This window comes from Octopus sinensis, linkage group LG4 (assembly GCF_006345805.1).
Source record: "Octopus sinensis linkage group LG4, ASM634580v1, whole genome shotgun sequence".
Taxonomy (NCBI): domain Eukaryota; kingdom Metazoa; phylum Mollusca; class Cephalopoda; order Octopoda; family Octopodidae; genus Octopus; species Octopus sinensis.
In genome coordinates this window covers 152,205,671-152,221,872 of record NC_043000.1, presented here as the reverse complement: position 1 = coordinate 152,221,872, position 16,202 = coordinate 152,205,671, and the positions used below count along the sequence as shown (strand labels likewise).

At 38.8% G+C, this 16,202-nt stretch overlaps 1 protein-coding gene across 1 annotated transcript in view; it reads right to left on the bottom strand.

Moving 5' to 3' along the window:
- Window positions 1-16,202, bottom strand: part of LOC115210606 (cubilin-like) — a 267,655-nt gene that overhangs the window by 175,159 nt on the left and 76,294 nt on the right. The window contains exons 21-24 of the mRNA XM_036502575.1: window positions 12,445-12,601; window positions 9,996-10,195; window positions 6,785-6,944; window positions 3,755-3,971 (exon numbers count right to left, since the gene is read on the bottom strand). Of these exons, the coding sequence (XP_036358468.1) occupies window positions 3,755-3,971; window positions 6,785-6,944; window positions 9,996-10,195; window positions 12,445-12,601 (734 nt within the window). The remainder of the gene's footprint in view (window positions 1-3,754; window positions 3,972-6,784; window positions 6,945-9,995; window positions 10,196-12,444; window positions 12,602-16,202) is intronic.

Genomic DNA, 16,202 nt, shown 5'->3' with positions numbered 1-16,202 from the left:
TCTTTACTACCCACAAGGGGCTAAACACAGAGGGGACAAACAAGGACAGACAAAGGGATAAAGTCGATTATATCGACCCCAGTGCGTAACTGGTACTTAATTTATCGACCCCGGAAGGATGAAAGGCAAAGTCGACCTCGGCGGAATTCGAACTCAGAACACGTAACGGCAGACGAAATACGGCTATGCATTTCGCCCGGCGTCCTAACGATTCTGCCAGCTCGCCACCTTGTTGTATATAGATGTTGTATATAGCTGCTGTTATCTATAATAGGTGGCTAATTAGCAGTAGAGGAGGATGTTCTGAAAGTCTAATAGTAAAAATAAAAAGAGGATGGAAAGAGTTCGAAAAGACCTCTGCTTGTAAAAAGAGGCCTCTCTCTCTTTCTCTCAGATTGAAAGGTAGATTGTATTTATTTTTATTTTATTTTTTTATTTTATCTAGTTTCAGCTCACGAGCTGTGGCCATGCTGGGGCACTGCCATTTGCATGCTTATGAACAATTGTGCTGCATGCTAGTGAAACATGAGCTCTGAATACAGAAGACATGCAAAGACGAGAGAGGAATGAAGTTAGTATGCTCTGATAGATGTGCAACATCAGTGGACGTATGACAAAGTGCAAATAAGTTAAGAGAAAAATTAAGTATAAAAGGATCAGATGTAGTATGCAAGAGAGAAGACTGCAAAGGATTTGTCATGTGGTGTGTATGAGTGAGGACAGCTGTATAAAGAAATTCTAACTGTTTAAAGTGGATAGAAGTTGTGGAAGGGAGAGACCCAGGAAAATGATGAAGTGGTGAGGGATGATCTCAAGATGTTGAGTCTCATCAAGATGACAAAGGACAAGCATGTCTAACAATATGAGGTTCTTGAGAAAACCCGTCCACTTCAGTGACACTGAGTTCTGGAAGAGCTGTGTACTTTGTGCTCTCCACCCACATGTTATACTGATTCACCCGTTACCCCCAATGAACCAAATTGCTTCTCATCATGCAATATACCTACCTCTTCCCATAGTTCCTGCCTTGTCATCTCTCTCTCTCTCTCTTATCCTCCCATTGCTATCCTGTCGATTGTACCGTTACTATCCTGCTGTGCCCCCCCCCCAGCTATTTTCTTCTGTATCCCTCCATCCTCCCCAACTCATGACACATTAGTCATCATCCCTTAAATTTACCCAATCTTTATTATCCATTTTTACATTCTTGTAAATTCATTTTTACATTCTTGTAAATCCTTTTACATTCTTGTAAATTCACCCATCTACCCACTTCTACTCAATTCATGCTTTGAGGGGCCCACCTGGATACCTTGGGTGCAGTACCTATCCCTTTGCAGCTACTGCTGAATACTCTCTCCTTGCTCCGCTACTAAATGTGAGTAACCATGCAACTCTTCTACAAGAACCTGCTTTATCCATCCTCCCTTCTCTCATACTTTAACCCTCCATCCCCTGGCATAAAACCAGACCCCCACCTCCTCAGCTCTTGTGAGCTGCATGGTGACCTTGATAGTGACGGTGGAATTAGGAAGGGCATCCAGCAACAGAAACCATGCCAAAGCAGACATTAGAGTACTGTCAAACAATCAGATCCTATCAAACCATCCACCCTATGCCAGCAAGGAACATGGACATTAAATGATGATGTTGATGGTTTGTTCAATGCTGAGGTGCTTCTGCCAATCATCCACCATATCTAGTAAAGACATAAAAATGGATAAAATGTAAAGATCTCCTTGGTGATGAATGACCAGGGGATTTCACCTAGAAAGTTCCCCTCCAAGGCACAAGTCCAAGCAAGGTTGTTTATGAAAGGCCAGCAGTCACCCAGCCTTTCCTCTCCATGCTACCAATGTTATCCAAGAGAAAGGCAAAGGCCAGTACAGCTTGGCACCAGTGATGTTGCAACTCATTTCTATAGCTAAGTGAACTAGAGCAACGTGAAATAGAGTGTCTTGCTCAAAAGCACAACGCACAGCTTGGTCCGGGAACTGAATTCACTACCTCATGATCATGAACTCGATGCTCTAGCCACTGAGTCATGTACCTTTACAGTAAAGACATTATGTTTATAATAATTATTTGTAATGTAACCACAAGGCCAGAAATTTAATGGGCCGAGGGAAATTGATAAAAAAATGAACCCTAGTACTTGACTGGTATTTTATTGACCCTAGAAAGGTGAAAGACAAAATTGACCACAGCATAATTTGAACTTCAAATGCAAAGATCCAGACCAAATTCTACAAGGTATTTGTCTGATATAGAATTAAGTCTGCTAATTGACCACCATATATGTGGTTTATATCCTAGTGCTGAAACTGACTGTAAGGAGATAATTATAATAATTTTAACAATTTGCTAGTTAATTGGGATTAAGAATAACAATACAAATTTATTAACTCAGCAGTTTAAGTTTAATGAAACACTCAATCTTCCTATGGTCTTGTAGTGATGCAATCTTGGAAATCTCCAGCATGCATGCACAGAGTTGGATTTTCCGGGAGGCCTGCCAGAAGTTCCTTCATACGCATGCGCAGAAAACTAGCAGCAGTGAAATTCCTTCATGGATGGAAGCACTCTGTCGGTTATGACAATGAGGGTTCCAGTTGATCCGATCAACGGAACAGCCTGCTCGTGAAATTAACGTGTAAGTGGCTGAGCACTCCACAGACACGTGTACCCTTAACGTAGTTCTCGGGATATTCAGCGTGACACAGAGAGTGACAAGGCCGGCCCTTTGAAATACAGGTACAACAGAAACAGGAAGTAAGAGTGAGAGAAAGTTGTGGTGAAAGAGTACAGCAGGGATCACCACCATCCCCTGCCGGAGCCTCGTGGAGCTTTAGGTGTTTTCGCTCAATAAACACTCACGATGCCCGGTCTGGGAATCGAAACCGCGATCCAACAACCGCGAGTCCGCTGCCCTAACCACTGGGCCATTGCGCCTCCACTTTAAGTTTAATGAAACACTCAATCTTCCTATGGTCTTGTAGTGATGCAATCTTGGAAATCTCTAGCACGCATCCGGGAGGCCTGCCGGAAGTTCCTTCATACGCATGCGCAGAAAACTAGCAGCAGTGAAATTCCCTCATATCGCTCTCTCTCTCGAACGCCGGCAGTTGAACAGGACAGTCGTGTTTTATCAGCTCTCTCAAGCTGCTACATCGTGGTGTTTCTCCGCTATGCTTGAACGGACAGGATTTGGCTCACTCCACTTGACTACTGCGATAAGCTCCTAGGCTGCCGATTCGCCCAGAAAGAAGAATGTATATATTGTGAATCAAGAAATAAATATTTATGCTGTTGAAGTTAATCGGAAGTTTTGACTCTTTCTTTCGATTAATATTTTTAATGTAAAGGATGCGAGCTGCACCCATCCAGTGCGGGGACCTTTCATCCTGTTAAAGTCTTACAGCTTTTAACAGTGATATGAAGTGGGACATTGGCAACTAAACATTTAAGACAGTTTCAGCACTAGGATATAAACTACATATATTTCATGCCCTTTAAGTAAAAGCCATATAAATAAGTGTGTGTGTGTGTGTGTGTGTGTGAGTGAGAGAGAGAGAGAGAGACAGACAGACAGACAGACAGACACACAGACACACAGACAGACAGACAGACACACAGACACACAGACTGACAGACTGACAGAGACAGACAGACAGACAGACAGAGCCAGAGAAAGAGCAAGAAAGAGAGAAAGAGAGCATGCAGGCATGCACATGTAATGCTTTTTAGTTCTTACTTTAGTTCATTACTGGGTTTCTTTCCATCAATGATTTTGACATAGTCGTGGTCACATGTTGAATGACTTTCAAGTGCAAATTGCGTGAAAACCAATGTTATTAACAGCTGGGGATCCACAATAATATTCCAGATGCATCGTATTCCGTTTGGATAAGAATCACCTTTCAGGGGACTGGCAACTGTACCCAATGGTCCTGTCAGAACACCACCACAACCTTCAAAAAGAAATCCAATAATACAGAATAATTTTGCAGACACTATTGAGGAATTTTTCTAACGGATTGCATTTCTTTGTAACTTAAAGTCTAATATCTTTCTATAGAAAAATTTCAAGTTTAAATATTAAACCTTTCACTATAAAATTAAATTTCATGAATATTCCAGAAGAACTGGAATTTTCTAGAAGTCACATTGCCTCTATAAACTTGACATATCTCAACAGAAAATAGTTTCAAACATGAAATTCCTTAATAAAGATAGACTGGTATATAAAACTGCTTAAAGGTAATGAAATTTTGAGTGGATGTGTATGCTTTTCCCAGTAAAAGAGTCAACTGCTATGCACTCATGCAATATAAAGAGTCAATTACATCTCTTTTACGCTTTTACTTGTTTCAGCTTTTACTTGACTGCGGCCATGCTGGAGCACCGCCTTTAATCGAGCAAATCGACCCCGGGACTTATTCTTTGTAAGCCCAGTATTTATTCTATCGGTCTCTTTTGCCGAACCGCTAAGTGACGGGGACATAAACACACCAGCATCGGTTGTCAAGCAATGCTAGAGGGACAAACACAGACACTCAAACACACACACACATACATATACATATATATATATATACGACGGGCTTCTTTCAGTTTCCATCTACCAAATCCACTCACAAGGCATTGGTCGGCCCGGGGCTATAGCAGAAGACACTTGCCCAAGATGCCACGCAGTGGGACTGAACTCGGAACCATGTGGTTGGTAAGCAAGCTACTTACCACACAGCCACTCCTGCGCCACATCATTTACTTTTTATTATAAAATGAATCCAGTATTCTGCAAAGTGATCAATGAACAAAACAAAAATAAAAGACAACACAAGGTAGCAATAACTTTGTAGTCTTGTCAAGGACACAATCTTTCAAGAACTGGTGCCACAATAAAATGCATTAAGTACGTTTTGTAAAGTGGTTGATGAGAGGAAGAACATCCACTCATAGAAAACATGCCAATAATGGAACAAGTTCATGAGACATACAAGGTGGTATCAAAAAGTTCCCGGACTAGTTCTGTAGCATGCCAACAGATGGCAGCACATGGTCGTGTGTACAGTAAGAACTAGTAGAGACCTACCAAATGATAGCGCTGTGTTTACTTTGCAAGTTGTGAAATTTATGTTTTTGTGATCACGTGTACGTTGTAATCTGTGATTTTGTCATGGACAGGAATAAAGAGCCAATGTGAAATTTTGTGTTAAACTTGAGAAGTCTGCTACAGAGACACTTGAGCATGCTTTAGTAAGCTTATGGTGTTGAGGCAAGTGTTTCAAGTGGCATGGATGCTTCAAAAGTGGAAGAACACCCCTAGAAGATGATGAGCGAAGTGGAAGATGAGTTACCTCCAGAAATGTAGTACTCTCTTTTACTCTTTTACTTGTTTCTGCCATTTGACTGCGGCCATGCTGGAGCACCACCTTTTAGTCGAGCAAATCGACCCAGGGACTTATTCTTTGTAAGCCCAGTACTTATTCTATCGGTCTCTTTTGCCGAACCGCTAAGTGACGGAGACGTAAACACACCAGCATCGGTTGTCAAGCAATGCTAGGGGGACAAACACAGACACACAAACACATACACACACACACATATATATATATATACATACATATACACAACAGGCTTCTTTCAGTTTCTGTCTACCAAATCCACTCACAAGGCATTGGTCAGCCTGGAGCTATAGCAGAAGACACTTGTCCAAGGTGCCACGCAGTGGGACTGAACCCGGAACCATGTAGTTGGTTAGCAAGCTACTTACCACACAGCCACTCCTAGAATTCATCTTCCAGGGCCAGACCATCAGTCGAGAGTCTTCCTGTGACGTTTTTGAAGTGTTTAAGAGAGGACATTCAGTAAAAGTGACCTGATCTGTAGAGCTCAAAGAATTGGTTCATTCATGATGACAATCTACCCTGTCATTGAGCTCTCTTCCCTTGTGAGTTTCTTATCATAAACAACATAATCTCACTTCCACACCCACCCTTTTCACCAGATTTAGCACTTGCGAACTTCCATCTCTTCCCAAAGAGGAAAATACAGCTCAAAGGTCGTTATTTTAACACCATTGCTGAGATCAAGATTGAATCATAGAAGGTTCTTGACTCGCTTACAGAAAATGACTTCCAGGCTAAACGATGATGATGCTGAATTCATTTCTTGAGTTCTGTTATTGCATCTACTACAGGCACCATTTTTCTTCTTTGTTAATCTGTTTGTAATCCCACTGCATCTATTTTGTATGCACATAATTTCCATTGGGTATGTATTAATATTTCTATAAAATTTGCACATAGGCGCAGGAGTGGCTGTGTGGTAAGTAGCTTGCTAACCAACCACAAGGTTCCGGGTTCAGTCCCACTGCATGGCATCTTGGGCAAGTATCTTCTGCTATAGCCCCAGGCCAACCAATGCCTTGTGAGTGGATTTGGTAGACGGAAACTGAAAGAAGCCTGTCGTATATATGTATATATATATAAGTGTGTGTGTATATGTTTGTGTGTGTGTGTTTGTCCCCCTAGCATTGCTTGACAACCGATGCTGGTGTGTTTACATCCCTGTCACTTAGCGGTTCGGCAAAAGAGACCGATAGAATAAGTACTGGGCTTACAAAGAATAAGTACTGGGGTCGATTTGCTCGACTAAAGGCGGTGCTCCAGCATGGCCGCAGTCAAATGACTGAAAAGAGTAAAAGAGTAAAAGAATAAAAGAAATAGAGAATCCTTAAAAATTAAAATTTTAAGAATAAGAAAGATTCAAAGTTACCAACCTGCATCATTTGTGGTATAATTTGCTCTAAAACCCAAACTTCCTGAGCCACCTTTGAACTCAATTCTCATTTGTCCTTGTGCAGTTATTGCAGGTGGGAGGTTAACATAATTACAATATTTGCCTAGTAGAGGAGAGGTCTTGGAGGTTCCTTGTCGAATCTGGAAATATTTAATTAAAAAATATTAAACAGTTTACTTTCCTTTAAATATTTGCTCACCTACAGTATCAAACAACTTCTGATGGGCAGCATTTACAATCCAGTTTAAATTTTTGATTGAAGCCAACCTACTCTAGATGAGGTTGGAAAAAGATGAATGTTATATATTCCCACTTTCCTCTGCTTTAAATTATATAGATATCATGCTAGCATGGAAAACGGACGCTAAATGATGATGATCATACTTAAATGCTTAAAAGAATTCAGTATTAATTCAAAAATGCACTCTTTTCTGAAACAAACTCTTCAGTATTTTTTCTTTTTTTTTTTAGTTAAGTATTTAGTATGAGGAATTTAAAGTTCCATATGGTATTTACCTGGACCTTATCCTTAGAGGTTGTTTTTTTTTTCCTATTTAGAACTTTAAAATATTTACAGAACAGCTAAGAAAAGTGCACATGTACACACATACACAGTGAAAGCTTTTCTCTACAGAAGCTAATTAATTTCCGGAGGTTAGTATCTGAGTCTGGGAGGTGTAAAGTCTGTTTCAAGTTTAGAAGGTGAATATAGTAAAGATGTAATTTGTTTATTGACAATAGAAAGAGAATCAATTAGAACAACTTTTTTATTATAAAGGTAGTCCAACAAACAGGGATGTAGTAGGATTTTAGATAACAGTTATTTGTTGACAACCAAAAGGCATCAAGTTACATTGATACAGCTAGCAATGTCAGCTTCCAAATACTATAAAAAGTACTGATGCTCAACTGAAGATACTAGAAAGTTTTTGTTAGCTAATTGGCATAATTACAGAATCATCATCATTTAACGTCCAATTTCCATGCTGGCATGGCTTAAACAGTTTGACTGAAACTGGTAAGCTGTAGAGCTGCACTAGGTTCCAGTCTAATTTGGCATGGTTTCTACAGCTGGATGCCCTTCCTAAAGCCAATGAATGAAACTAGAAGTATTTTACTTGTTGCTGTTTAGCCTTAAGTCGTCCCTGATTGAGCAAACGTGACCAAAAACACTCCAAGCATGACTATGTTTTGTTTATTTGGGGTTTTTTTGTTGGCATAGTATATCTAGCAACATTATCTAAAGTATTTTCCTTCCATTTTAAAATGGTGGGATGTAATTTGAGGGTGATTTTGTTGTTATTTCTAGCAAATGTTCTAACCACATAAATGATTCCATCTTAGTTTGCAGTATAAAAGTTAATGTCTGTAGAATAAGGTATAATTCATGAATACTGTACATGAATGCTATAAAGGAATTTGATAGTTAAAAATAATGTCTTTTCAGATACATGTTCCGATTTCTTATATTAGAATAAAGCCACAAATCAATAAAGGAGAACATGATCAATTAAACTGAACCAACACATGACTAGTTCTTCTTTTATCAACCTATAGGGATGAAACATAAAATTTGTTTCAGTAGTACTTGAAATCAGAATGTAGAAGAACAGAATAGTCCAACAGAATAGGCATTCAGTTAGCACTCTACCTTTTACAAGCTACAGTAACACCCACCCTTAGTGGTTAGCCATATTGAGATGGCTAGTATACTTTACGTTGTCGAGCGGTTACTGTTTACATCTCGCATAGAGATTTATTATTGCTTTCAGACAGTTTTTCGAAATCAGTGACAGTAGTTACTGGGAAAAACATTAAATAGATAATTGCAAACAGGTCTCTCTTTATTGAAATCCGGTGATTACCGTATGTTGACAAGAGGCAAATTACCTCGAAACTGCAGTCCGTGCGTATCACTTAGGTTTACAAGAGAGGGATGACCTCCCTTTGCAAATACCATAAGGGCGCAGAAAGTGTGCCTAAAGCCAGCTGGAGACGATGATCTCCTGGGGCTAAAAGCTACAGTAACACCCACCCTTAGTGGTTAGCCATATTGAGATGGCTAGTATACTTTACATATATTACCTTGTATATTCTATAATTATTGTCCCTGTTTACACCCTCATAGGTTCTCTGAAAGAATTCCAACTTGCCTGGTTTACAAATAAACCTGTGACATCTGCAACGCACCAGTCAAATCTTTGGGTACTATAGAAATGTTCTTTAACTTAAGCATTTTAGAACTTCCAAAACTATTGTAAAATGAAACATTTATTAATCTTTGCAGTTAGTAGATTACCAAACACCACACCAAACTAGACTAAGTGCTTGTTTGATATTGAACTCCATTTTCTTTGGTTCTGGGTTCAAATCCTACTAGGGTTAGCTTTGCTTTTATTTTTTTTTTTTTTGCCAGATCAGATTGGAGCCTGGTGCAGCCTTCTGGCTCGCCAGTCCTCAGTCAAACCGTCCAACCCATGGATTTGAAAAGTTAAAGTGAAATATCATGAGTCAGTGAATGAAGCAAATGAGTACAAATATAGAAAGTAAATGAGCTGAAGAAGAAGTTGAGTACCAGAAACACTGGGTTTGGGTAATGCAGAAAAATAAATTGACTACAATAATTCAGATGAGAATGGGAAATACACAAGTCAAAAATACCTACAGCTAAAATACAGAATGAAGTGATGTCAAAGAAGAAAATCTTCCATGGCAATTGATAACTGGCTGGAAGCACTCCGTCGGTTACGACGACGAGGGTTCCGGTTGATCCGAATCAACGGAACAGCCTGCTCGAGAAATTAACGTGTAAGTGGCTGAGCACTCCACAGACATGTGTACCCTTAACGTAGTTCTCGGGGATATTCAGCGTGACACAGAGAGTGACAAGGCCGGCCCTTTGAAATACAGGTACAACAGAAACAGGAAGTAAGAGTGAGAGAAAGTTGTGGTGAAAGAGTACAGCAGGGATCACCACCATCCCCTGCCAGAGACTCGTGGAGCTTTAGGTGTTTTCGCTCAATAAACACTCACAACGCCCGGTCTGGGAATCGAAAGGCAATTGATAACAATTGAATGGTGTCAACTAGTAAGCTGCAATACTGCAGTCAACATCAACAAACTGCAGGGAAAGTTGTTGCTTATGAATTTTCAAATTGAAAATTTCAGATATAGAATAAAGAAATACTTACTTCAATATAGTTTGAAGTACAATTAGTAGCGTTTAAACTTTGATCATAATAAGAATATATTTCAAATATTAGTGAAATCAATTTTGACGGTTGTTGCCAGATAACATATATGCATATTTCATTTGTATCATTGTCTCCACTTGCTCCATAGAATGGTGTCTGGAGTACTCCTGATGGTTCTCTGTAAGTTCCACCACAAGCTAGAAAAGAATGAACAATCACATATTACTAGAAATTGTTATAATTAGAGTATTTTTCAGGACAGAGTAAATGAAAGTTTCAAACTTAAGCACAATCTGATATTTTCTGCAAAAAAGAGTATTTTACTGTTTAGCTTCAGTTTCATGGCATGAAGCAAACAAGAGGTAACACACCCCCTGGACGAGATGTTAGTTTATCACAGATAACCTTCCTATATCACTGGTACCTATTCATAATATCCAGGTGAACTGAAGTTATGTAAAATAAAGAATTCTGCCCCAAAACATAACCAAACAATTTGAACTGACAATCCATGAGCATGCAGATGAAACACTAATTCACTTTAGCCATTTCTAATTTCTCTATTTATGGCACTTTTTCTCACATTCTCTTCATGTGTCATGTCCATAGATATTGGTAATTATAAACTTCTATACTCACAATTAAAGATTCATGATTTTTTTAAGGAAAGATGCAGCATTTTTATGTTCGCTTCTGCCAGTTCATTTACATTTGGCTCTGCTAGTCTCCTGCTCTCCTGAGTTCAGCAATGACACACAGGGCTTTTTTTAATCATTACAGAGGGAGACTGGTTCATGTGATAACAGAGCATTTTATGGTCTGTTAATAATATTCTTTTATACATGGTTGAGCTTAAGATGCATATCTTCACCTACATAACTCCAATCCAGCTAATTTTCTTTGCAACATGTTGCTCTTGAATTTAGTTGAGCTGGGTGACATCTCTCAACTGGAATCTCTTCATATTCCAACAGAAACAAACAACCTACTTTTACTCTGAAAGGCAAACTCTAATTAACTGAAAATGTAAATGAAAGTAGCAAATGTTTTTGCTAAAAGCCTAATAAAAGATATGACTTCCAGTAATATGACAGTACCACTATTGTTTCCTTTTTAGAAATAAGTTCAAATGTCTTTTAAGCATTCATTTAAGTTTGCATTGTGCAATTGTATAATCTGGTGAATTGTTTAAGGCAGGTAAGCTTCAGTTCTATATTTGGTATGATGGCATTTCATTAGCTATCAAGTGAGTGAGGTTATATCATAAGCTAAGGTAGATTTATGAAACTTTTTAAGTTTAAACTGATACTTCTATGTAAATAGTCCAACATCCTGGTCATTTGATCATTACTTTTCAAAGAATCGAGGAATGTGAAGACGCAGGCTGGAAAGCAGAACATTTTCCAATTGTAGTCAGATGTAGAGGGTTTGTAGGACACAGTATGAGACGACTGTTGTTATTGTTAGGCCTAACTCATCGTAAATTCAATACCACCATGACCGATATCCAAACAACAGTGGAGAAGGCTAGCCACTGGATTTGGTTTAAAAGAGACGATGAGCAATGGCTAGAAAAATATTGAGCTTTATTTGATAATCAGCTGATCTAGCAAGCGGGGCCTCATATCAGTGAGGGGGGGGGGCGGTGCACATTGATGCCATCAAGATGTAGGCCCCAAAACAGTGTGCATTCTCTCCTGATGACCCCATACACTTGCTGGCTTCTGGTATGCAGAGTTTTTGACTGGTGCATTTGCATGTGCAAGTTGTTTGCAAGACATATTAGGATACTGGACAATTCACTGCCTTAAATCTAAATACTTCATACCAGTCATGTGCTACGTCTATGAACAAATATCTTGAAAACATAATCCGTAAAACAATTCAGCCAACAAGGAGCCCCTACGTGGTTGTTCAATCTGCTAGAAACAACAACCAAATCTTCCTTAAAAAAAAAATCGAAGGAAACATTGACCAATGTACACACACAAAATGATGGGATGATCAGAGTAGGAATAGCTTTGATTGAAGATTTTCTTGCTCTTGGATGACACATAGCTGAACAATAACAATCCAATAAGGACATTGGATCCTAAGTTTCCTTCAAGTTTACCAAGTCATCGTCATTACTCATACCAAAGAAATAACACTCAACTAAAAACTAGATTTCACAATTTTTACTTTCATGGTAACCACACATTCTTTTATTCTAATTACTGATTTCAGTGATTGGACTGGCCATAGTAATTTACATTTATTAACTGGTTATTATTTTAACCTCAGAAAACCTGACTTCGGGTATCAACCAATAGAAATTCAAGATGAACATCAATTGCATTGATCTCACAAGTCTGGGAGAACTGGCATGGCTTCAAACTAAAATATATACATAGTTTTATAATGAACCAAAATCCAAATCTCACAAATGAAAAGTTATAAAACTCACCAACTTTCCACCGGGCTCTGAAACCCATGTGGGTATCAGAAACGTTAGATTTAAAATGTACCCAAATACTATTCTGGTTTGAGAAAATTTCTGATGGTTTGGTTTGTCCGCAATAGCGACCAATCAAAGGAGAGACTGGTAATGAACCATCGCGAACCTGAAAAACAGAATAAAAACATGATTTTTGGTTGATTAAAAATTTTCATAGAAATGAAAACTTGACAGAAACAATTTGATAGAAAGTCAAATTGTTTTGAAACTCAGAATTTACATTACAAATGACAACATGCATCATAAAATGTTAACTATTTCTATACAAAATTATTGACTTCTTATTTGAGTACAAGGTCAAACCTTTCATGAGCAGTAACAATCACTGTTATTGACCTTAATAATTTACTGGTATGTATTTTATGGACCTGAAAGGATGAAACTTAAAGGAACTTCAATAGGACTTTCATCATTCAAGAGTGGATAAAATAAAGAACCTGTTACAAAATCATTGATAAAGAACTGCTAAAATACTGGATTCATAGAAAATTTAATTTGCAAAACAAGGCGCAGGAGTGGCTGTGTGGTAAGTAGCTTGCTAACCAGCCACATGGTTCCGGGTTCAGTCCCACTGCGTGGCATCTTGGGCAAGTGTCTTCTGCTATAGCCCCGGGCCGACCAATGCCTTGTGAGTGGATTTGGTAGACGAAAACTGAAAGAAGCCTGTCGTATATATGTATATATATGTATATGTATGTGTGTGTTTGTGTATCTGTGTTTGTCCCCCTAGCATTGCTTGACAACCGATGCTGGTGTGTTTACATCCCCGTCACTTAGTGGTTCGGCAAAAGAGACCGATAGAATAAGTACTGGGCTTACAAAGAATAAGTCCCGGGGTCGATTTGCTCGACTAAAGGCGGTGCTCCAGCATGGCCACAGTCAAAATGACTGAAACAAGAGTAAAAGAGTATTGATTAAAATTGATGATGAAACTAACTGATTTGACTAAGCATAAAGCAAGTTGCTGCTGTAGAGATATAATCAATTGAACTGACCACAGTATATTTTAGGGCTTATATTATCTGTTCAAAGAAAAATGCAGTTTGAGAAGAATTAAAACTCATAAGACTGACATTCAGAACTGAATCTAGTCAAGGATTTAGTTTGATGCTCTATTAATTTTCCATTTTTTTTTTTTTTCAGTTCTGGCTTCCGTGCCGGTGGCATGTAAAAAGCACCATCCGAATCGTGGCCGATGCCAGTGCCGCCTCGACCGGCTTCCATGCTGGTGGCTTGTAAAAAGCACCATCCGAATCGTGGTTGATGCCAGTGCTGCCTCAACTGGCTTCCGTGCCGGTGGCATGTAAAATGCACCAATCCGACCGTGGCCATTGCCAGCCTTGCCTGGCACTTGTGCAGGTGGCACGTAAAAAGCACCCACTACACTCACGGAGTGGTTGGCGTTAGGAAGGGCATCCAGCCATAGAAACACTGCCAGATCAGACTGGAGCCTGGTGCAGCCTTCTGGCTTCCCAGATCCCCGGTCGAACCGTCCAACCCATGCTAGCATGGAGAACGGACGTTAAACGATGATGATGATGATGATGAACTAAATTTGATTTCTTACTTTCATAACAATGCTACAAATTTATAAAACTGGAGTATAATCAATTGAATATACACCTAAAATATTATGAATACTTATTCAATCAACCCTAAATGAATAAAAGACAAAAATTTAGACTAGTAGGAATTGAATTCTGAATGTAACTACATACTGCAAGTATGTCCAGTAGATCATCATCATCATCATCATCATCATCGTTTAGCGTCCGTTTTCCATGCTAGCATGGGTTGGACGGTTCAACTGGGGTCTGTGAAGCCAGAAGGCTGCATCTGGCCCAGTCTGATCTGGCAGTGTTTCTATGGCTGGATGCCCTTCCTAACGCCAGCCACTCCGTGAGTGTTGTGGGTGCTTTTTACGTGCCACCCGCACAGGTGCCAGACGGAGCTGGCAAACGGCCATGGACGGATGGTGCTTTTTACGTGCCACCGGCACAGGGGCCAGGCAAGGCTGGCAACGGCCACGATCAGATGGTGCTTTTTACATGCCACCGGCACGGGACCAGGCTAGGCTGGCGTAACTAATAATGATTTATTTTGAAACAAGGTCAAATATTGAAGTGAGGAGGTAATATAATCACTCCAGCTGACCCCAGTAAAATGTTCGCTCTTATGTTACTGACTGACTTCCACTCCAGTGGGAAGTGGAACATGAAGTCAATCTTGGTAGAATGAGAACCAAAAACACACTAAGAGACTACATAATTTCAAGCTGCTACTTTTACCAACTCTCCAGGCTGAAACTAACAATGAAACCACTAAGCGGTTGCTCAAGTTGCTTTAAAAAAATCAATGAAATCTTCCGCAAACCACACTGATCTGTCTTAAAAGAAGGGAAGGACACACTATGTCCTAGGCATACCATATCTGAGATAAAGATGGAATTTCATAAGAGGAATCATAAGTCTATTTCATTAAGGCTGATCTGAAGCTAACAATTCTCCAACCTACAGAAATTGATTCTAATTCAAATCTCTCTATATATATAAAGCTGAAGTTGTCTGCGTATGGCAGGTTTGGTAGCCTTCAACTAACACTATTTCCTCCAAGACCCTGCGGCACAAGTTGACCAAAATTGAGAAAATGATAGAAGAAGGCTTGCTCTTCCATCCATAGAAATAAAAATTCAAATTGGACCATGTTAACACCAAAAATTATTTACATCAAAAAGGTGCTTTTTTACGATTTTTTTACTGCTGTGTCACCATTTTTCAGTGTATTTCAACCAGAAAAATGTTCACTTAAAGAGAATAACAAGCTACATAATGCAAAAGTTTTAATTCTAAAGGGTTGAAACAAACCCGAGCAACGCTGAGTGATACTGCTAGTAGTTAAATAAATTCAACTTGAAACCAAAGAACAAAATATATTTGAAGTTGTAGCAATTGATTTTAACATAATTTTTCTACAAGAAGATGTTCTATATATATTTTATCTCTAAGTATTTCCTTTTAGTCAATAATAATTTATATGATGCAATACATTTTCAGTTCTTTGTGTATTTTTTAATTATTGAGTTGGATCCACTTATATCATAACTAACAATAACCACGGGCATATGGCATAGTGGTTAAGAGTGTGGGCTACTAACCCCAAGATTTCGAGTTCAATTCCAAGCAGTGACCCGAATAATAATAATAATAATAATAATAATAATAATAATATTAATAATAACATTTAAAAGTACCTTAGGAATGAGAACCTAGGTTCGAAATTTCCCCAAGACACCTGATGAAAGCTGGAGGGTATATCAGCCGCAACATTGTGTTAGCAACAAACAAGATGGGGACAAATATCCGTCGAATGTAAATAATGTAACAATAACTATTTGCACACTATAATGCCTATACATGAATGTATTTACATATCTGTGCATGAGTGTCTTCATGATTGTGAATTTGCACCAACACATGCACACATGCAGTGGGAATATGCATCAACTGTCAATAAGAACTGCTTTTACATGTTGTAAATAATATAGCTGACACCGACAAAAGTTAATTAACGTGAATTAGCAGCATTTTCAATTTTCAGGACTATCACCATCCTTTTCATCTCATCATTGTCATTCTGCTCTGACTTTCTTAATATTGTTATCTTCTTCATCTCTACAACACTAACTGATGCAATTGTACCAACCTCTT